Source organism: Haemaphysalis longicornis, unplaced genomic scaffold (genome assembly GCF_048455015.1).
Source record: "Haemaphysalis longicornis isolate Haplotype H1 unplaced genomic scaffold, Haemaphysalis longicornis Haplotype H1 scaffold_1, whole genome shotgun sequence".
In the NCBI taxonomy this organism is placed as follows: Eukaryota; Metazoa; Arthropoda; class Arachnida; order Ixodida; family Ixodidae; genus Haemaphysalis; species Haemaphysalis longicornis.
In genome coordinates, this window is record NW_027526203.1 from 457,800,079 (window position 1) to 457,824,088 (window position 24,010).

General features: G+C 50.6%; 1 protein-coding gene across 14 annotated transcripts in view; it reads right to left on the reverse strand.

Annotated features, from left to right (window-relative positions):
- The window catches only part of LOC144156100 (uncharacterized), a 248,100-nt gene that overhangs the window by 29,604 nt on the left and 194,486 nt on the right, over nucleotides 1-24,010 (reverse strand). For 9 of the 14 annotated variants that reach the window (XM_077687902.1, XM_077687901.1, XM_077687900.1 and 6 more), the window contains 2 exons: nucleotides 23,685-23,767; nucleotides 20,584-20,716 (listed from right to left, as the gene is read on the reverse strand). In XM_077687902.1, the coding sequence (XP_077544028.1) occupies nucleotides 20,584-20,716; nucleotides 23,685-23,767 (216 nt within the window). The other 5 variants (XM_077687908.1, XM_077687907.1, XM_077687909.1 and 2 more) reach the window with 5 other exon arrangements.

Here is a 24,010-nt window from a genome sequence, read left to right on the forward strand (position 1 = left end):
TAGTAAAGGAATAGTAAAGTAAAGGAATAGTAAAACCAGCAGATGCTTTCTTTTCACACAGAAAAACGAGTACAAGCATTTAAGACAAAACGTTTGTTGGTGCTTTTTTTAAGTTGCTCGTTTCGTCTGCAGAGTCGAAGCACATGAATTCCTTTCAGGCGGCAGCTGTCATAAATAGGAGTGCTTTCCCATAATAACAATGAGGAGCGGATGCGAATGTCTAGGGCGTCCCAAGTTGCACCTTCGCAAAAGGCGCTGTCACTTTTGAAGGCGTGATGGGCTACTAGGGAGGTTGAAGAAAAGCCCCTTTTCATCTGAAGATCACACTGAAGCTGTTAGAACCAGTATAGCAAAGCAACGCTGCACGTTAGCCAACAAGCCACAACCACGTACAATTTGGGATTGCAATGTTAATATTAACAAAAAATTTCACCCAAGTAGAAACTCACTCCAACATGCCATTGACGCCACAGGCTGCGTCCCGAAGTGCGCGGACAGGGCCAACCTAGGCCGATTTAACTCTTCCCTTACGGCACCATACGCCATCGAACACGGAGTTCCGATGATTTCAAATGTCCCGCGAAAGCTAAAAACGGCGCCTGGCGGACAACTAACGCCATCTGGCGTATTTATTGACAACTCATTTTTCGATTTTATTACGTTTTGTTGATATTTCGCATGCAGAGACCGTGCAGAGTCAGCTGTTAGTTCCGCTAGGTTGACGGGTCCACAAAAATACAACTTGGTGTACAGCATTTATATATATATTGAATCATAGCCAAGAAAATATCTTAGAATTCCTAAATTTTTAGGCTCATTACAATCGCCTATATACGTTGCGTGTATACCTTTTTGTGAATTTTTTTTCTGATTATTTGACTAATAAACTAAGTAATTGTACCTTTCACAAAGCTGCTGTTATGTGTTTGTAAGAGCAATCTATAAGCTACAATTACATGCTTAGCAATGCTAAATGTGTCCACTAGCTCAAGAGAAAGGAATAGTTCTGTGGAAGCACTCTAAATCGGCCGTTTTTCCGCCGTAACAAAGAGTAAAGGCAGGTCAACCTAAGGCCCCTAAAAAAAATTCAGGGGCCTTACGCTGACCTAGAGCCACTAAATAAGCCACGCTTGAGACACTGACGAACAGCAGCAGCCATTTATTTCAATGCCTATCGCCAAGGTGGCCAGCTTTATGCCCCTATTGCAGCCAACACTGACGGGCAGAATTTGTCCGGGCACCGCTTGGCAACCATGAAAGCTGTGTTTACTTTTTTGATGATTTAGAGACCGTGTACCAGTAGGACAGGGTCAGGCTCGGTTACACTAGCGCTAGAGCTGCTAGGTTATACCTTTCTAGTGGCTGTAGAATACGCTAGGACACTGTCACTCTTTCTCAGAGGGATTCGAAGCAGGCATTTCCAACTTCCAGCCGATTGAAACAGCCCAGTCTGAACAGCATGGCATCGCTACTAGTGTCTGGGGCTTAAAAACTCGCTCAATGTGTCATACAGCCACACTGTACTCCGGAAATCATGATTTACCGAAGAACGCGCGTGCCTGCGGCAACATCAAGGCACCAAAATGCCAGTGCCCATGGGTCTTCCGGGGTAGACTAATGTCACGTGAAGTGGTTCGACTCATGGCCACTGTCGGCGGCATACAACAATGAGAAAAAGAAAAGAGTGCTGATACTTGGAAACCACATCTAGTGGCTCTCGGCCGACCGTGTCGCGCGGCAACTGGAAGGGGTCACGCCGTAGCGGAGTTTCATAACAAAGTATCTAGAAACGTTGGTTCTTAACAGTAGCCGGCAGATTGCAGGATGTGCCAAAAAGGTGTAGCGATAAGCATTACGCTATGAGATAACACATCCGTCAGTGGCTCGTTCATTGTCACTTTGTTGGGTCTAAAGCAGATAGGCGTTGGCAAACTCAACAGCTTCGTGCATGATTTAACCATTCCCAGCCTGACAGTTTTATCAGATGTGCGTTCATCTCGTAAGGTCAGCAAGGATTCAATTGGGTGTAAATCTTTCTCACAAATGCCCTTTGCTTTACAGTCAATAAGACGACGATAAGGAAAGCCCCTAGAGAACAAGTTATCCCAAAGCTGAATGGGATGGCTACATGGCTTCAGCGCATGCTTACTCGTTGCTCCTGCAATGCACCGCCTGGTGCTGCATTCGAGAGGAATGAGGCACCACGCCAACACAGCTATTGCAACACCTCATGCACACAGAGCTATTGCAACACCAGGCTCCAGTGAACTAGAATAGGTAACCAGGCACTGGGCCATTTTATTTTGTAGTCTGTCATTATATGTATTTCATTTCCTTCAACGGGTGATGGTTGGCAGATTTGGATATCTGCTGGCCAAAGTAAGAGCCTTATTCCTAATTGTTTTTTATTACAATGATCTACAATTGCACTATGATGATTACGTGCAAATTGTGCATTCTGTGATGATACAAGGTACTAATCCACATTCAGGTGCTCAGGAAGAAGCGCTTACTCATTAAAAGAGCTGCTTTACTTGGAGCTCTAGGTTAGTACAAGAGGAAACAGCGGTGTCCCCTTATGCATGAAGCAGATGGTCACTAAACCTTTTATTAAAGCAGAGGCCCAATTCTCTACAACGACGGGGCAGCGCCATGCAAATGCACGCGTTCTGGGGTTGGGGCCGTCGCTTTGGGGAAGCTGTGCACTCAGTGTGAGCCGCAGAAAAGCACTGTGGCAAGGGCGCGAAGCGACAACCACTGGCCCCCATTGTTTCACTTGTCGCTTCGCGCCCTTGCCAGTGCCTTTCTGCGGCTCACACTGAGTGCACAGCTTCCCCAAAGCGACGGCCCCAACCCCAGAACGCGTGCATTTGCATGGCGCTGCCCCGTCGTTGTAGAACAATCAAACACTACGCAACGGAGGTTTACTATTGGCTAGTGTGCAGAAGCTACCGTTTTTTCAAGCACGACCAAGAGCAGCAGGCTAACGATAGCGGCACATTCCGTTTCACCACCAGTTAAGCGAGCCAGTGACACCGGCACAACACAAATGATTGCGAAGCACTTGCTCCAGCGTGGGCCCTTCAGAAGGGGCACACCTGCGGAATTGGCCCAGTAAGTGGCAGGGCACTGTGCTTCCCAATCGAAATTGCCAATTTCAAGTGCCGAAGTATTTAGGTGGCAAAAACGAGGAAACCGAACTACACAGTTCACAAGCAGCCCAAGTCACGAGGTGCACCCAGGTGTCCATAAAACTGTGTGAAGCAAGGCCCACATTTATTGCGTTACACCTTGGCCACATCCTGGCTGAGAGAACGGCACTACCAAAAGCGCTGAACGAAGCTTAACTCGGTTCTACAAGTTCTTAAATTATTACCAACTTGGCGTGGAAAACTGGGCATGCTGGTATGTAATCTAGGCAAAACAGACATGCACAACAAGGACTGCGCAGTCCTTGTAGTGCGAGTCTTTTTTTTGTGCCGTTTTGCCTAGACCCAACTTGGCGCTTCGTGGGGTAAGGAAACAAAACATGGTCCCTTTTTTCTGTGTTTAATGCGTTTGAACACTTCTCAGAAATGCCTGGTCAGCACCACTTTTGCTCTTTTTCAAGAAGCCCCCACTTCATTCGACCCCACCCATTGCTTTCAAATGAGGTTGGCAGATAGCAGCACAAGGGGCGCGGAGGTAAGGCCTCACTCGGAGGCAATGTTTGCAGTGGCATATTGTTTGTTTACCTGCTACGGTAAATCAGTGGCTAAGGCATTGTGCTGGTGGGCTCGAGGAAGGTAATGCCTCTGATAATGGAAGGACAGGAAGGTAATGCTTGATAATAAGTCAGCCCGACGTAGCAGCATTTATAACTTGTGAACACACATTTTCCGCCACAAAAAGACTCCCGAAAAGGTTATCTGCATGCACCCTAGTAATAGCTCTGAACAGAAAAGCGGAACTGCCTACCCCAAGGCTTCAATACATAACAAGCTTTGCAGAAGCAGGATTTCTAATTGAGTGACTTTGCCGCTTGATTAGGGCATACTTTTTTTTACTTTCCTAAAAGTGCACTAATCACCGACATAGCAAGCCTTGAACAAGTAATGGAGATATTAAAGAAACATGAAGTAGTGGAGACTCCTCAGCCACTTCCTGGCAACTTTTCTATAATTTCACGGAGTTTTGTTTCAGCGATTGGTGGCCGCCGACCTAAACCACCCCTAAAGGTCAGAATACATGGAGCGAATTCGCGACGGAAGGTCTACAAACAACGCCCAGAAGCGGAAAAACCACCCCCTGCCCTGATATAGCTTGGCAAACCAAAGAACCCAAGTAGATCCGTTCCATGGCATGTATGGACGCTTTCCTCTCGCCTACTCCGCATGCTTCTGGTAGCTCAAGCTGCAAGCGAAACACCATCTTGGCCCAACTGCCGTGACTGTGTCACCAAGAGAGGCATGTACAATAGCTTTTATTAGGCTAAACAAAGGTGACTCAGCTATGTATTCGTATTGACAGCAATATAAGGCCCGCCTGCAAGACTGGCATGTGAGGAACAGGCAGTACCACTGCGAGGGCCTTTTATAAAATACTACAAACCGAAGCCGCAAGCCGGATGTGTTGATGGCTTAGCAGGACGAACTGTATTTTGCAAGAAGTCGTGATCTGTTGGGGTAGACAAGAAGTAAAATGCCAGCTTCATGCTGCGGAGGTCACTAGTTTGATTCTCCAAGGCACGATTTTTTTTTTTTTGTCATCTTGAGCAAAAGAAACGCCACTGACTCGCGCAGACCCGTCGAAAAACATACAACACAAGCAGAAAGCTTCTTCACTGGGTCCGTTTACTGAACGCCGCCATTGATTCAGGGCAAAAGACGTGAAGGAAAGAGGGAAAGCATATATCGGAAGTGTTGCAGAGCACCTTTAAAGAAAGGGTAAAAAAAAATGAAAAATGGACTGGGGATATTGAACCCATCAGGCAGTTCACCTGCATTCAACACAGTCCGGGGGGTGGGAATATAGTGGAGGAGAATAGGATAGGGGAGAGAAAAGTAAAGTAAAGAAAGGATAGATAGTTGTTGCTGCTTTGGTTGGGACCACTGCGCACGAACACATCATAGGGCAGTCTGACATCGTGCTGAGTCTGGCAGATGGTCAGTTCAGTTAGCTCCAGAGAAAGCAACCCAGTGGCGATGGACGGCATGTCTTCGCTCCATGTACTTCCCTGACGAACATACAGTGTCCCCGTGTGGAAGATTTTCCACCACGCAAACTTTGTCGTGACAGTTTGCTCAATGTATTCTGGCCTTAAAGGAGCCATGAAGAGAAAACAAAAGTTTGTTTTATTCGAAAGATTAGGTGTTTCATAGTACCCCAAGCGCTTTCCCGGAAGCAAATGATGCTTTATTCACCGAGAAATAAGGCAATTTAAGCCAAAATTTTAAATCTCCCGCTAAAATTGCACATTTGGTGACGTGAACAATGGCGTCATACGAGCCGGTCCATGAAACAGATACTTAGTATGTCGACTCTATATAGCACCCACACGCGGGAGTCAGACAGGAACTGAAACTCGTGCCAAAACCGACGGCGGCCATTTTAAAAATACTAGTAAAACCTATAGTTCATCTCAGAAGCTAGCTGCAGCACTGTGGAGGCTACAATGTTGTCCCCCTCAGGGCGCCTAACTCACCGCGAAGGAAGCGACAAAAGGCGGCGGGGCCGTGGGGTGCCACTTGCCGAGAGGGGAGGAGGGAGTGTCCTTTCAGGACCCCCTTCACGGCGGATTAGGCGCCCTCAGTGGGCGCACTATTGATAACAATGTAGCCTCCACAGTGCTGCAGCTAGCTTCTGAGATGAACTATAGTGCACCCGCAGCCCTAGTCATGGAATCACCTGATCCGGAGAACAAAACTCTCGCCGAGGAGCTAGGGATTGCATTTAACAACCTCACACCACTTGAACGCTCAATGCTTCTAAGTGCACGAGTGGCAGGAGTTGTGGGATACGCGGTGGACGGGAAAGCGACCATTCCGCGATAGCCACAACAGACGAACGCCCTGCTGTCGGCACCGCGGCCTCGTCACCCCCTTCGCGACGGACGAATACAGACTGGTACGAGCAGGAGGCACAGCTTAAAGGGGCCATGAAGACAAAATACAAGTTTGGTTCATTAGAAAGACTGCTCTGTCATGATAACAATGATACCGATTTCATCGCAAACTTTGGAACAATAACGGAGATATTAAAGAAAACGCATGGAGGAGTGGCGACTCGCTAGCCAGTTTCCGGCAACTTTTCTATGACGTCACAGAATCTTGTTTGGGCGATTGACGGCGGCTGAACTGATCAATCGCCAGGACATATGATTGGACGATTGTGGGCCACTAGTTCCGTTTGATCAAATCACGAATGCTAACTTGCAGTTAAGACACTGAAAATTCAGTTAAGACACTGAAATGCAGTTAAGACACTGAAATGCAGTTAAGACACTGAAAGTCACCAAACACTTTCTTACACTGCCCGTGATGCCACAGGGACACGTGTGCTTGAGCTGACAAAAGCTACAGTAAAGAATTACACGACTGCAATGGTGCCTTTGGTTGTTTGATCGTGCCAACAGAACGCTGGCAGGGAGTTAACAGAGTCACTGCTGACTGTGTAGCGTGAAATTTTTAAGCTCACCAATATTTGCGGCCCTTTCGTAAACTGCGACTTTAGCCCACAGAAGAATGCGAATAGCTCAAAGGTTGTCAATAATTTGTTGAGCTCAACAATTGTAGCCTGTCGAGCATTGCTAGAAACTGCGCAATGCGGTGATCAGGCCCACATTTGAAGCATCGGAGCATCGTTTTTATTTTTTTTTTTAAGTTGCGTTGGGGTAGAAGGCCACTAGGATATGGCATCCACAGGTACTACTTGCAAGCGATCGCAAGGTTGTCTCACCAAAGCAAACACTGAGGAATCCATTAATGATATTGCAAGTCAAGCCAGCCACAATGCCAATACAATTTTTTTTTATCTGATCACTCTTACACTGGCGGACAATAGCCAATACCTGCTTTCCCCTCTAGTATCACCCAGAACCTTTCATGGCACTTGTCTTAAAACACTCCCCTTCCCTTTTGAGGCTAGGTCACAATCTCTCTGCTCAGGGGGGACCAGTGTCGCGCATTATGCACCACTTGCCAATCGCAGTTTCTCACAAGGAGTGGTCACTGCTTCCTGTGAAAAGTTGCCATTCTTGAATCAAATGGAGAGCTTCGCTGTGCACATGCCGGCTCCTGAACAGCAGTATGCTGTCACACCACCTACGATACAAAGTGTCCCATCCTACTCATCCCCGTCTGAATATGTGGTATTGAGAGATTAAAATCACTCCCGTATATTTACATCCCCCAGTGTTGTAAACGTGGCGGCGCCATACAGGCTTACGAAGTCGGGTGCCAATAAAATACACCTCCCGCTTTGATGAAAACCCGTACACAACTGAACATTACTGAATGTTTGCTGCATCACCTGCTTGCTAGTGTGGAGTATTCAGTATGCAGTGAATACTGCACAGGTAGGAGTAACTGCATTTAACATACACGAAGTTCATGCAAACTGTCGGTGCTGTTGCGAACGCCAATGTTCCAGAAATAAAGAAAGATTGGCATAAGCTTCTGCTATTCCAAGCAGCCAAAGGCTTTTTTCTCACAATTTGTAGATGTGTCAGTTTATGTGCAAAAATTTTACTCAGTGCGACCCAAATTTTGCCTACAAATACCTTTAATGCCCCACATTTTACAAAAATGAACACATTTGAGACAAATTTTTGGGATCTTTGGTATCTCCCTTTTTTGTGAATCATAGTTATGTTGGCATTTTTCAAGGATATGGGCACCTTAAAGTCCTTACACTTTCTGAAAATAGTTCAGCAAGCTTTTCTAGAGCAATATCACCTGCCTCCTTTGAAAGATCCAAGGCTATGCTGTCATCACCTGTACTTTTTTTTTCTTCACTCCCTACGGCGCTCTTTCCACTTCCTCTTTAGTTGCTAATGGGCCATCGCAAACAGCTTGTAGGCGCAGTAGATTCCCCTAGTCTAATGTTGCTGGCATGTAGCCTGGTGTAGAATCGCTCCTAATTACCTCTTCCACGCTGTGTGTAATGTTACCCTGTTCACCTGCATGGTGTATGTTTGATGTCCATTCGGTTCGTCTAAATGCGTAAAATTACGTATTTGCCAAATAGCTAGCGTCCTCCTCCCTTCGGTGTATCCTCAAGCACTTCCATGTGCACACGAATGTCATTAGCTTTACTTCTGTTAATCTCAACAGCTCCGCAAATTCAGTTTGATTCACTGAACTTGACAATTTGATGTTCTTGCATTTCACAATAAGTACCTTCGTTTTCTTTCCTACAAATTGCTACAGCTGCTGCTGATTCCTCAATTCCAGAAACCCAGTGAACAGGCTGGGTTTAGGAAAGGATACTCAATAGATCATACCCAGGTCTTTTAGAAATAGAAATATTTGGGGAGTATAATCGATCGTGTTACGTGGCATTTATAGACTAAGAAAGCATTTGATTCAGTAGACACCGCAGCCGTGCTGGGAGCCTCAGAAGACCAGGGAATAAAAGACCTATGAACACCCCCAGATGATATCTATAAGGGCAAGATATACTTCCCAAGAAAAGCGAAAACTTCCCAATCAGAAAGGGAGATACCATCTCGCCAAAAGTGTTCACAGCATGTCTGGAGGGGGTATTTAGGCAGCTTGACTTGGAAAGCACGGGATTACGGATTACAGAGACATTTGGGGTTTGCAACGACATTGTCTTGCTCAGATTCTGTAAAGCACCTGCGAAAAATGCTTGAGGAAGATCAGAAAGCTTGGCTGGGGGGCTAAAAGTAAATACGAATAAATCTAAAGTATTGATAAATAGGAACACTGAAAGTACCCTCTTCAACTTGGGTGATACAGTTCTAGAACAAGTAGCAGATTGATTGTGGGGTTTAGCATGCTGAAGCTAGTCAAAACCTTTAGGAGAGTAAACACGGGCGGGAGCGCATGTAGCTCCGTACTTGCAGAGCACTCTGGTGAAAGGCTGACACTGTGAACGTTTAGTGGACACTCCCCGCCAAAAAAAGTGCTGGATCGTGCCATTGTCTGTGCTGTAGTTCCATCAAGGCACATGGAAATATTAGCGTGTGAAGATAACATACATTTATAAGTAACTGTTTTGTTGCTTGATAAAAAGCATGATCGGCATGGGCATTCCCTGCAATTGCTTTCAGATATTATGACGTAATTACCACAGCAGAGAACCGTGCGATCAAGTGCTATCAGGGAGGGTAGGGTGTCTGCTAAACATACAAACTGAACGTGCATCAGCCAGCCAGTCACTCGAGAGCTCTGCATGCAGCGAGCAGCACGCACTCCCACGTTTACTGTCCAAGCTCTTCACAGTACAGCTAGGTTAACAGGTGTGCCATAGTTGGAAGGCTCCAGATAATTTTGACCATGTGGAAATACTTTAACAACCAAGGCGTTCTGCCAGTAATGACATGCAGGGGAAACTTGGCACCACTAAACTGGAAAGGAAACCTAGTTGGCTCAATGGGCCATGGGACAAAGGATGATAGAAGTAATGCTTGTGGACAGGAAACGAGCTTCCTGGATCAGGGAACAACTGCGATACAAGTTCGACTTAAGAAGTGGACATAACTAGCGGACTGCCATGGTAACAAAGGCTACCAAGAGACTGGTCTATGGAGCAAGAAAATGCAGAGAAAAGAGGCAGTGCAGGACAGGAGCGGTGGGAGAGGCCTGCAGCCGGCTGCTGTTGATGATGACAGGTCAAATGTCTGCTGCAGAACTGGATCGCAAGTGAAGGACTCCAGCCTGCTGGCAGCACTATTTAACTGTTTATCGGACCACATACATGGGGTTATCTTTGTTACAGGGGGGCATTTGTAGCAGTGAATGCTCGTTGCATATGCCCAGCGTTTGCCCTGTGGCGTGCAAAGCCAGGGCTTTTTTTTTTTCTAAGCTTTGCATGCTGTGAAACTGTTGCAGGCCATGACCAGGCGGGCATAGCTTCCAAAAATAAAGGCAGTGTTTTTTGAGGGATGCACCGCATAATAAGCGCATCCCCCAATTAAGAAGGGCAGGCACATGCCATGTACTGAAAGCCAACGTGCGGATCGCTTGAACACATCTGCTATCCCAGGGAGTTTCTTTTTATACACTAAAAAGGAATCTGGCGCTAGCGTATAGGTGGCTCATATCAAGGCCGGCTGTCGTCATGGGTGCCATTACACGGTGCGCTCGCCTTAGTTTCGTTATTGGCTTGGATTGAAATGCTTTAGCGGCCGTATATTCGAACATGGTGCTACAAAAACGCAAAGAATGGTGTGTTATTACATAAGTGGAAAATAAAACAGGCTGCTTTAAAGCTAAGAAAAAAAGGAAATAAAGCGTATTTTTGCCAGACCTACTTTTCTGCAGGCCAAGCTGGTAGTTAACAATGTTAATATTTTTGGAGAAACTCGCTGGGGAGTTATTTTGATAATTTTACCATTATTTCAATTAATAAGTTGTTTGAGCGTGCCTATGAAAACGTCCCCTTCAGCGTGAACAGGCGCACCAACCGCCAGCCACAGTTTAACAAAACAAGGAGTCTAGCAGTACTGGACGAAGACAAGACAGGATGGATACAGGTGCCCTTATCTGTCATATCTTGTCTTCATTGAGGTACATTTGGTTTCTTTTTTTCGTCAGCTACAACTTTCGCAGCGGCATATTACCCGCTCAGTCATACGTTCGACTCCGGCATGACCAACATTCTGTATCACGCACTGTCTACTCTTTCACCAAACACGCAGTTCCCATGACTCACGGCTATCACAGAACAGTAAGGATTTCGGCTACCTTGTAGCTCATAGACTTGTTAATACATAGTTTAGAAAGCAAATCCCAAAAACCATTTATCCAAGTGCCATGCCAAGGCCAAGCCAGAAGCTGTGGTCTTCCCATAACACCCGACAACGACATGGATTCCAGGGTGCCGTTTCCTCTCTAATGTACTTATAAGACACTAAGTGCTATCCACTAGGCATGATGGCTGTTATGAGGTGGACCTTTGAATGGTAATAATGCCATGGGCTCTTGGGGGCCACAGTTGGGGAACTCGAGACGTAGTTCAAGAACACTGGTGCTAGTGAGCACTAGTTTCTAATGCACGACAGAACTAAGTGTGTTACGAAATTCTGATTGACCCATTTCAGGAAATAGGGTGGTGTGTTTGTATAACTATGTCAAGTTTTGATCACAGATCAGTGTCACTTTATTTTTATTTCTGATAAATATATGTTCCCGATATTAGTAGACTGAGTGTCAGTGTGTGTGCAAGGTGGATGCAAAAAAAAAAAAAAAACAATGTTGTAGCATTATTTTTCACAAGCTGCAGTGTACTGCAGGTAAGTGGCACATTTTATTTACCAGGCGGCAAAGTCTGGCTGAAACATGGACAATGGAGATGATCTGTACCAAAAAACACGAGAGCGGGTCTCTTCGATGGCGTTAAAACTCAACCAGTAAAGATAGTTGAACTTTTATATCCAACAAGTTTCCTGGTTTAATAAGCGCAACAGACAATTTCTCTACCACAAGTGGTTACAAGTTCACATCCGTTTCAATGCAGCCCAGAAGGCAATCCTTCCCGTTCCAAACACGTGCAGGAGCAATGGGGCGCACAGTCTCCGATACATGTGGCGGCAATGGCTGCCAGGTGAGAAAGGTCTGTGCACGTGCTGGGCGTCAACGTGTCTGAGAGTGCAACCTGCCATTAGATCGGATGCCTGCTCAGTGGAGCGACGCTCTATATTATTCAGTTCTTTAGTGCTTCTTGCTGTGCAGTGTTGTTGACATGCGCAAGAAGCAAGATGGGGACCCATCTTGCGGCAGGAGATAGGACTGGCTCGCCGTTATCAAAAATGCATGCAGTCATGCTGATGCAAAGCAGGGTATCAAGCTACGCGCAAGGCTAAGTTTGTTTTTAGGAGTATGTTTTATGTGAGGGATGCTGCAGAGGCAAAAGTCGCTCACGCTTCTGGTGCTGAAAAGTGCAGTGAAATAAATATGCAGCGTTGCTTTTGAGCAAGCATTCGATTCAGCAATAGGCCGTAACTAAAACCCACGCATGCGCGGAGGCTCTCAATCCGGCAGCAGCCAGACAGCGCAGCAATCCCCCCTGTGCCCGGCTGCACCCCACCAACAGAATGCTTCGGAATCGCAGTAAAGCCTGTTTGAAATCTTTGTACAAGTGCAGCGCAATGAGCAGAACAAGGCAGACAGGACAAGCCCTGATGGTTGTCCTGATCATTGCGCTGCACGAACCTGTGCCAACTTGCTCAGCTAACCACGTTAACCAACACGAAGCTGCGTCCTCAGCAAGCCCGCGATATTCTCTACAAGAGCTACGCGAGACCAATTTTGGAGTATGGATGCACTGTATGAGATCCTAGCACGAGTACCGATCGCGCCAAGCTTCAGAGAGTACAGAACATAGCAGCAAGGTACGTTTTCGCTTAGCATTGCTGCTACAAAAGGAACATTAAAATGGGAGCATTTAGAAAAAAAAAAAGGCAAACTTTGCGCTAAGCTTTTCCACAATATATGGCCATACTGGATAAGACTGCAATCGGTGCATTTTTCAGCCGCATTATATATCGAGATGAACAGACCATGAACTCAAGGTTAAAGAACACAGTTGCAGAACTAATCTTTTTAAAAGCACTTTTTTCCCTAAAACAGTTTCAGAGCGGAATCGACTGCCTGCTGCCACAGTTAGCATATTATATAAAGCTTTAGCAGCCGCCCTTTGAAACCTCGCTCTGTCTCGGTTTCATGCAAAGTTTATTTTGTATTACAGTTTGTCATATTTGTACACTGCCGTTACCTAGGCAGTTTATGTTAGTGATGTATATTAACACTCATCTTCGCTACTTCTGCTTCTTCATGCTTTCGATTGCGTACTGGTATTTGTTTTGATATACAGCATATTTTGCATTACTGCAATTACAATGCATTGTTATTGTGGACTACCAGGTTGATCAAACTGCGCTGTATAAACCCCCCCCCCCCTACTGTCATGCCTGAACGGCACTGTGGGTACAAGAGTAAATAGTCTGTTTAGATCAAGGCAGAAGTCATTGCTATCGCCCTGATTAGTTGAAATGGCACGCCAGCGCATATGGCACGCTGGGGAGGTCCACTCCATTTCCGAAAAGAAAGCTGCAGTAGAAGTAAAAAGGCACAGCTACGCGAATTTCCGAAAATGCGCCTGTTGCTGTAGAAAGGGGTGGCCGTTTCTCAAGCGAAAACATCGCCCTGCTGTGTTCAATCAGCAGCAAGAGAAAATATGGAGGAAGGTGTGGCTGACGTGCACGCCCTTTTCGCCCGGTGAAGGAACCGCGGTGCCCACGCATCAGCGACGGAAAACGGAGCTTAGTACTATGGCATAGCACGGGGGGTTAGAAACCGGGGATGAAGTGAATGCGCGCACGGTCGACGGCGGCAGCTGGGGAGGCTGTGACCTCGAAGACTGTTGTTGTACAAAGAAAAATGCGAACAATGGCCGCCAAGAGTGGGGGGGGGGGGGATAAGCGTCACGCTCTGGCTGCTGACGCTGACGTCAGCCCGCGTTCCAGGAAGGCGCCTCGTAAACAATGAATGGGCGCCCAAATGTTGCTCCCCGACAACGGGTCGCGCTCGACGAACGCAGTCCGCTATCACAGCGGTTGCAGTGTCGCCCTGCACCCGGAAATTCCCGTTGCCTCATCGCCACGTGGTACGGACGCTCACTATTTCCATCCACTCGGGTCGCCGACGAAAGTGCGAAGCTGCTTCCGGGTGGCAACTCGACCTTCGGGAAACAAAAGCAAAGCACGCCGGCTCGGGGACCATTTGTCGGACAATGCGACGTACAACGTGCGTGCGTCCAAGGTCGCATTCCACGAGACCAACGGTGGTGACCGGCGACGGGGTACGACGAGATACCACGCAGTGGCGTCTACTCGAACTGATTATCTCGTTCGGAGCCGCTCTGGGAAGACAGCTCAAACAGCTGCTGTTTGTCGAGGATCAAATAGCAGCTGCTTCAGCTCGCCTCGGAAATATTCGAAGGCCGCGTTAGTTTAAAAACTGTAAAACGACAAGTTATTTTCGTCTCAATTAGATCGAGCACCCGGGTATGCGAAACAGAACAGCCGTTAGGCCTAGCAGGCCTGCCTGAACCGCGAATGATGTTCCCACCGTGTGAGAAGCGTGCAATAGTGAGGACCATGCCGCAAGACAAAGGCGCGGAGGACCCTCGAAGGTCACACGGCGCCGCCCAAAGCGAGTGCCGAACGCGTTCGGCGGGGAAATGGGTCGTCGCCGCAGCCGGCGAAGAAAGCGGCCGGGCCGAGCGGGAGTGCGAAGATGCGCAGTTTGGAGAAATTCAAAGTCAGGGGGAAGTGAGTCAGGCGACCGGTTGGCGGCGGCAGCTATCCGCGCACAGATCAATCCTGGGCCGCCACACGTGGGACTCACCTGAGCGCGGGTATCCAAGGGACGCGGCGGCCGCCGTCGGCCGAGCGAGCAGCGATGGTGAGGCGGCAGGCGAGCGCTCGGCAGGAATGCGGAGCGCGATGACGTCACAACCCGTCTGACGACTGGCGCAGCGTGCGCCGCTTTCCGGCCGCCACTGTCACTGCTCGCATCAAGGACGCGGCGGGGGGCACCGCGTGAGGACGGCCGAAAAAACGCCGCCTGCAAGGCCTGGCAACGAACCGCTGCTGCCACCGCGCATTCCACTGCCTTGCGACCTTCCACGAGAGGGAACATTGCAGTCGGCGAGACGGTATTCCGGAAGAATATTCGTCTGCCTGGGCAGCAATTTGGCATCACGATATGACAATCCTTGACACGGCATGACTGTTTTTCGGTTCACAACAGTCGGAGCACGCGCGCCAGGTGTTTGTTCCGGCGACGGGACGCGTAGTCGCTAACGTTTTTAAAACACGGCGATAACACTGCCCGATAGTTTTCTTTCCTTACCAGGAATTTACGCTGCAGTGGTTCCGTCCAAATATTTTGAAAAGCCAAAGGGCTGCCAATTTAGGTATTTTGAAGCTAGATCGCGCTACTGTTGGCCTCAACTAGCCACCGAAAATTTAACGGTATCAGCGCTCCGCAGGACTGCCGAAAAGGATAGGAATTATTGAGTGATCGAAGGCTCGCTCTACCAGTTATCAGTGACTCAACGGTCAAACTGGACTGTAGGCGTCACTACAACTCAGTCCCGATTTTAGCGATGGTTGTCGGCGGTGGCTGGTGAACCACTAGGACAGTTTCCCAATTGTTTCAAGGCGGAATTAAAAGCGACATTTGGCACAAAGTCGTCTCTGGAGTGAACCAAGCTTTTTGTTCAGAGTCGCACTGAGCTAACGTTATCAGTTGGTTCTGTAGACACTGCTTTGAACTAGTTATAAATGAACGTACCGAATCAGTTCGGTTTGACACCACCGTTGAGGTACGTGCAGACATCTAATGGAATGTTATGTGACCGTAAAGGCTTTGCACTCAGTAAAAAACTGCGCTTCCTTCGTCTACGTCACTGTTTCGAGAAAACTACGCCTGGACCAAACGTGTGGAATCAAAACGGGAAGACATGCTTTGCGGAAATATTGAGGTATATCTTCATCTACAGCTGCCAATGAATGGTTTATATTAAACCCAGAATGTGTTATAAAAGCGCTTGGAAGTAAAACTTCGCTCCTTCCTGCTAGCCACATTTGGCAACACTGTGCGGGACACGAAAGAACGGCGATGAATGAATCACGCTCGCAGACGATGGAACGAGGTACACGTCGGATCAGTAGGACAATGCAAGCACACCGAAGCAGATAAGGGCGCCCTATTCGAGAAAACAGACTGACCATGATCTCAGCTCGGCGTTAGTCCGCCATGTTGACGCCCACGCCGAAAGCGCTGCCACGGGCTCAGACTGAAACTGTTTGAACCAGGGACCACCCAAGCGTGGGTGGCGGGCCGCATTGCACCGCACAACGCTTGAAGCGGGCGTCGCCAAGTGTTATCTCTCCCATTGTCTCACGTCGAGAGTGCTGAAAAATCGAGCAGGTCAAGCGAAACAAATCCGCTTTACCTACCAGATGTCGCAACGGTTATACGGAACATTGGCCCAGTGTGGAATTCGCTTTCGGCGAAAGTAGCTGCTGCAGCCAGCTATGTGGAATGGAAGAGGGGCTTCACGGCGCTGCCACTCACCGCGAGCGTCGTGAATCGAAGGAAACGGGTCAGCGCAGACGAACGCCCTGCCAAGAGGCTGTTGGCCGATGCCTGCATCAAGGTGACCACAAGGTCACGAAGGCGAACAGAAGCCGGCGCTGGGAAGCAAACAAGGTGTCGCGAGAAACACCAGGCCAACGATAAGGCCGCCGTCGCAAACACGCGGGTTGACTCACGCTAGCCTTATCGGGCCGGCGACACTTATCAAACTGTGCCGAAACCCCCCCCCCCCCCCCCCCCCCCCCCGCGATAACACGCCCGAACGGCCGTCGTTCCAGGAGGTGGCTGCCGGTCGCAACTTCCGGACCCCCGGCTCGAGGAATAAGGGCAGCAGCAGTTCCGGCGGCTTTTCCTTTCGCACACCCGTCCCGACATCCTCTTGGAAGGGTAAACCAGCGAAAAAAGACGCAACACAAGGAGAGACGCCGGACTAGCAACTGAACATTTAAATGACGAAACCGACACCAGTGATTAACCAAGCCAACGCATGCGCCAACACGTACGCATGAAACGGTTAAAAATGCTATTGTTCACCCAAGTTTTTCTGCTTAGACGGTGCGCTAATGCAACTGCCTTCCTGCTGTTGGCTGATGAACGCTTGAAATATTTCAAGTATCAAGCATTTCCCAAGAATCGTCACACTACCAAACACTGGTTGCACTGTCGACAGTGATAGGCAAGATGCTCAGCTCCTTGAGAACTGACTAACGCGCAATGCTCCCTAAGCCGCTCATTGATACATCGGCCCGTTTGGCTGCATCTCAAGGAATTCATAAATAATCAAAATTTCTTGACGTTTTTTTTTTATAGGCGCGGTTCTCATTTCCCACATTTTTAACGCGCGCGCACAGTCCCGAGGGTTTACGCGGCGCGGAAACTCCCCTTGAACACCGTGCAGCAAATAAATTTTCATTAGGTTGATTGATTGTAGGGTTTAACGCACCGACGCAACGCGGGCGATGAGGCGCACCGTAGTGGAGGGCTCCGGATTAATTTTGACCACCTGGGGATCTTTAACGTGCGCTGAAATCTCGCACACGGGCGTTTTTGCTTTTCGCCTCCATCAGAAAAGCGGCCGCCGCGGCCGAGAATCGAACCCGCGACCTCGTGCTCAGCAGCGCAACGCCTTGGCCACTGAGCCACCGCGGCGGGTAAATTTTCATTTTTTTTTTTCATTAGGTTGTGCGACAGTTTATGAATATAGGCATTACCTCAACCCTTACTTTTCATGTGCTCTTTGGATTCGCTTTTTAAGCTTAACGCGGAGGGACTCACTGAGCCTCCCGCAGAGGGGTCGGAAAACTCGGTGCAGTTAACCTCTGAGCCTGGCGTTCAAGGCTTACCTGCATTCCGTAGACGCAGCTTTCATCTATCGCACCGCGGAAACGTAGTGTGGCTATGCTTCTTTTTACCTATTTCGAGTGGCTTGATCCGAACCAGTACCGGCCGCGGGGGCTCAGTGGCTAAGACGTTGTACTGCTGAGCACGAGGTCGCGAGTTCGATTCACGGCCGCGGCGGCCGCTTTCCTGATGGAGGCGAAAAGCGAAAACGCCTGTGTGCAAGAGATTTCGGCGCATGTTCCGATAAGAGATCGTACGACGGAACAATTTCGAGATGCCGCGGCCTCGCTTGAACGCTCACCGTCTTCGAAAGAGAAATGACGAAGCGCTGGATGACATTAGGACGAGCGGGGAGGGTACTTGATACAGTAGTAAACTCTGCAAGGAAATGCGGGTCGTTTACCTTAGTGGCGGGAACGCGAAAACGGCCTGCACCATCGCAGATTTTCACGCTTGCTGGTGTATCCGTTCTCGCGTAGCATGGCTCGTCGTTTTTCCTTCGCACAAAGGTCTCGAGAGAAAAAAACAAGGGAGACACAAAAGACAGGCGTCACGCCGTTTGTGTCTTTCGTCGTCTCTGTAGCACCCTATGCTGCGTTACTGCAGAAATGGACCCACTAGCCTGATTTCTGTTCCGGTACACTGAGACGATTACGAGGTTAAAGGTAACACGCATCAACCACACCGCGTCTTTTAGACCGTTATATACCCTGCTGGGCGAGCTGGTTCCATAGTTTGGTGCAGGAAAGCACAGAAAGTAACGGGACAAACGCTAGTCCGTCAACTCGTTTTCTTTTCCGAAAAAAAAAAACTGCGCTAAATTACTTTATACTATACACATTGGCGAGAAAGCAGGCATCTCGGGAGCAGAAAGTTACGCCTTCAAATAACTAAGAAAACGGCGAAGACCCCACCGCACAGGAAGTGGTACCAAAGAACACGCAAAAGAGCACTTCACGGCTCTGAATGCGTTTTAACGCGCTATAACGTAAGCATGGCGGCTCGGGCACCGCTCCCTGTGAGCGTTGCTTCACCGCAGCAGATACCGCCAGGCCATGATGCATGCCGGAAGTGGACCACCACACAAGGTCCTACGAAGAATAGCGAAGTGGGAATGTCGCGCGACCGAGCATATGCGTTCGTTGCGCGACCCCTCGAAAATGCGGGGACAACTCGAGCGTAAATCAAACTGACGGCGCTGTTGCAGTTTTGCACCGTTGAGTGCTTTCTTTTTCTGTCCTCCTCCCGCCGCGAAATATTCCCACAACTTGCACGCAGGTGCTAGGTATGCGCATTGCCGCCGGCCGTCCTCCCGTGCTTTAGCGTTGTAACAAAGCACACAACGATGCAACAACCTTTGAAAGCTTTATTGCCAAAAGGCGGCTGCGCCCACGACAAGCACCAGAGCCCGAGTAATCCGCCGCCATGCCACAGCCGCAGAATTTGGTATCGGTGCACCAGTTTGTGCAGTCGGGAACCGCTTGAAACGATGCGGTCGTAACGGGTTCCGTAAGTGCGCATCGGGGCTGCTTTCGCGCTCGTAGACGCCGAGGAGCCATACTGTCGGCTGCAAAAGCATCCTACAGTTCATGGCACGAGCTGCATGCGGAACTGTGGAGGCTACATTGTTGTCAACAGAGCGCCCACGGAGGGCGCCTAACCCACCGCGAAGGTAAGCAATAATAGGATTCGGGGCCTTGCAGTTTCACCTGCTCAGGGGAGACGGAAAGGCCCTTCGCGGTGAATTAGGACAACTGACAACAGTGCTGCATATTAACTATAGCCGACTTTTCCCCCCTTGAAAGGACCGGCGACGCGGACGGTTGTTTCCATACACAGCGCGGTCGTAATACGTGCTGATCCGGCTTGGACACCAACGCCCGCAGCTGTACTGGACGCGCTTTGAAAGCGCAGCCACGAGAGACTGCGCGATGGATTCCCATCTCGTACTCATTCCCGCGACACGGCTTTCACTTCCCACACGGCCATCGCTAGCAGGAAATAATGAGATCACTGCTCGCGGAACGGACCTACAAGTGGAGCTTTAAGAGCTGCACAAACGCCGTCGCTGTAGTAGCGCTTTCAAAGCATCTTTTTTTTTTTTGTAAAATCATGCGCAGAACTCGCAGCAAGCGTCTAAAATTAAAGGTCTGCGTTCGGACCGTGCCGTATACCGGCCGCACGCAGAGTTTATGATAAACATCAGCTGAACTTCTACGACTGCAAATCTATATTTTGCGAGACCCCGATGATGACAAGTGGACACGCACAGGTAGGTGGCACGATAGGCTTGACCATACCGTACGCGACGCGGGCACCGAACCGCGATCTGTGCAGCGGCGTGGCCCGGTCCTGTCGTCAACTGAGAGGGCAGAATTTTCTCGACACGCGCACCGGTCCGCCTGCGTAGCACGCTCGAATGCCTGTGGGCCCGTTTCCGCCAGACTTATTTTTATCCCGGCTGCGCCACGCTCGCGAGGAGTACCGCGCGTCGAAAATAGCCTTCGCCAGAGGAAGACCAGGGTCGATTTTGACGGAGGCACTTCCTCGAAAAGGCGCACGCGGGAGTCCTGCGTAGCGAAGGACAGCAGCCCGGCCAAGCTTCGCCAAGGACGCCACGTCGGCCGTTCCTCCCGCCGACGAAGAAAGCACCGCCATGACGCAACCCGGGGCAGCTCAAGGACGACGGCTACTCCCCCCCAGAGGACGGGTCAGCGCTGGGCTACCGAGGAGGCCAGACGCCGCTGGCGCTGACCAGCCCTCGTGCAATACCGCGAACGAGACAACAAGCCGCCACACGGTCGACAGTTTAATGCAAAACACTCGCTAGCCTCGGCCGAGCTGCGGTTCGTGGTCGCCGGCCGAACCGGTGCTCGGCAGAGGCTAGTCGCAATAACGAAGGGGTAGATACCTTTGGCGTCTTCTTGGGGCGTAGGCTCGGGTTCTGGTTTGGTGCGGCCACGTCGGGGGCTGCTGGCTAAAGTGGTCGTAGATGTGCTGCCGGCTTGGCTGACGCTGTGCCGAGTCCGCGCGGTGCCGTGGGTCTGAAAAGGGCAAAACGCACACTTGCGGTTCCGCCAGCGGCTAGGACAAGCAGCCTTCCATTCGCCCCATCCCCGGGACCGACCACGGGCAGCCCGACCATATCGAAGTAAAATAAAACAGTAAAGTCCTCTAACAGTGCCCTCGCAGAAGGCTATTCAATACCGAACACGTTTTCTTGTACAGGAGGACTGGTCCGTCGCAGCGGGGAAACGACACACACACACACACACACACACAAAAAAAAAAAAAGCCTTTAATGCCCGCCTTTGCCGGAGGCTTATTTCGGAACAGACCTCTTGCGCGGAAGCCCGCAACAACCGCCGAAAGGAGACGGTCGGCAGGTTACGAAAGAGGATCCAAGATGGATGCAGCAGCGGCCATTGCGGAGAGAAGGCCACCGCCGAGGAGAAAACCGAACGTGACCCCGTTTCTCGAAAAGCGAGCTGCGCCGAATATGGAGTGTGGGAGCGGCGCGAAACCAGTTTGGCGCGCGCGCGGTCCATCCAGGACGGCCCTTTGTTCGCCGCCTAGCCCTTTCACACGTGACTCGGGGGACGCCGAACACGGGCGCCAGTGCACTTCAAGCGTCCCGGACCCGGTTCAGAGAGCTAGGACCCCCCTAGTGACGCCAACAGCACTGGCTTTTTGGAACACCGTAATCCCGCGGTGCTAATAGTTGCAGAATAAATGGTTTGTCGAGCTCGAATTTTGCGCAGAAGCAGCTGGTTCCGTAATGTGTTTGCGACGCGTACCTGGTACAACTTTCCGCGTCCCGGCAAAATTTGGAGGCCTTGGGCGAGAACTCTTTGCCAACGAAAGCTTTTCTTTCTTTTGTTTTCGAATTAGACAAACCACGGTTAAACAAGGTCAACAAACGTGGGGTTAGTACCTCACACATGCAACTTAACCGGGAGTTCTTGCTTGTCACTAATGGTCGTTACATGTCGCTCTCGCGTGTGAGACGCATAGCTCAAGCTAAAAACGGCTGTCCACCGATGCAGCAGCTTTCGGGGATTTCTGAATGTAGCTTTAACATTTCCAAAATCAATTTCACGGCCGAATTCACCGCATACCGTCTTATTATACGTATAACAAGGGCAGCCACATTAACCAGGTCAATTAATGGTTGTCTTAGAGTTCGAGCACTTCGGCTTTAACATCCTCCCGCCACGCCACACAAGATATCGAACGCTCAGAAAACGGTTTTTTCTCGATTATGGTTCGACAACGGCACGCGATGGGGAGCCACAAGGAAAGACTCGGTAATTAACCCACAAGGTAGAACGGGGCGGCGGTTCGCGACAGGACCCCGTGCCCAGGGTGGTCGGCTAAGGGTCGGGACGCACCGAGCTGGCTGGACGGAGAACCAGTTTGAGACAACCAGTTTGGGCGCCTTCCGGCTGCGGAGTCAACGACCCGGCGGCCGCCAGTCACCGTGTGTCGGAGAAATCAGGCCGAACGAGCGGGCAGAGCACAGGTAGCCGGAATCGCGGGAGTCAGAAATATCTGGGCGCCTTGGCCCGGACCCAGGCGTCAAGGCCGGGTCGTCGACCTCTGCCGCTGACAACGCCGAGACCGGCGCTATCGCCCCGCTGCTGCCAGCACAGGCGACGAACGCTGACCTCCGCAGCAAATGGCGCTGCCCAGAGGCGCGCTCATGGAGTGGTGGAAAAGTGCGCGGTGAAAATAACCGGGGCCCCGCCAAGGGAGGTCGGCAGACGTGAGCCAGGCGCACTTCCCACGTCAGCGGCGAATGCTAAACAAGCGCTTGCGAAAGCACGCACCCCGCCGCCACTTTGGACGCGCTCCCACTTCCGATCGCGCTGACTTGCAACCAAACAAAGGCGAGCGCCAAGGGCGAACCAAGGTCAACGCGGACCGCCTGATCCGAAAATCCGCCTCCTCCGAGCGGCCGGGGAGATTAGCGGCAGGTTCCGGCTAGCAGGACCGATGACGATAAACACGCTGGCCGGAGAAAGTGGACGAGGCGCGGCGGGGGGACGCGACTACTTGGCCAGTCCACGAGAAAAAGGCAAGCCGCGGATCGAAGGATTTGGGGAAAGGAAGAAAATCCCAAGAATCGAGCAGTCGGCGATCTTTCACCCGCCCACTCCACACCCACAACATTAACGTTGAAATGAAACCCAGATACACACAAGATAGTGCAAGCAGTAATCTCTTCACAGTCAACAACCGGAAAGGGACGTAAATAAGGCAAATACGGAGCGCACGATTAGAAGGCGCTACCAAGGTCGCAGTCCTACGCTGTATCCTGCCTCGTAGGCAATAACAGGAAAGGGCGACCGGAGAGAGCAGCACCACGGGCGCCAAGTTGTGGTGCAATACGTCACCCTTCGCAGAATGGCGGGGCCGTTTTCCTGTGAACCGCTGCTTTCTTGCAGATGCTTGCAAGCTCCGCCAAAACAGACCGCGAAAAAAGAAAAGGCGAACAGATAGCGGGAGAGAAAGGAAGACAAAGAAGACCGACCTTTGTGAGTAATCTAAACCGCAACGGGGCGAGGCGGTGAGCGATGAGCGTTCCGAAATCCGGACGAACGCTGAAACGGCGCGAGCGAATTGTGCATTGCTTCAAGAAGGCGGTCGGTTCGGGGCACGTTTCGGGAGCACGACGAGCTGAGATGATAGATAGGAGGAGTCACCTGGTGCGCACACAAAGGGCCCGGAGGAATCCGACGCAAAGGTGCCGAAGGAGGGCAGGCAGCACTTGGGCGCCGATTTTGCGAAATCGGCTCCGATCGGAGGACAAATAGCTGCCCGGTGGGAAAAGGCGGCCTAGTCCGCAGCAGCGCAGCGCGTTACACAAAGGAGGCGACGCGATCTCATGAGGTCTCCGTTGGCGCGTTCACGGCATCCACGGGCACACACAGCTGCGGACCGTCGACGCAGAGGCACAGCACACAAGATCGCCTAGTGGCGAGAAAGAGACAAGGCAGGTTTCGCACTTACGACTTTGAGCGGACTGTTGAGCGTGCACGTTCTTCGGCGCGGCGTAATCCCGACGTTCTCTCCCTTCAGAATGGACTCGACTACTGCAAAGAACAGCAGAGCGGGGGTCACGGGCGAACTGCGCAGGCGCGGGGGCCGTCTCCTCAAAGGCGAGAGGGGGACGCGCCCCACGTGACGTGCGCGCCGCGGCGGCGAGGCTCGCTACGACGACGACCCGGCCGCTGCCGCCGTTGCGCGTTTGCCACATGTGAGCCCCAATGCGCCTGCCGCCGCCGCCGCCGCCGCGCGCGCGTGCACACACAACCAACACCACTACTGCGCTACAT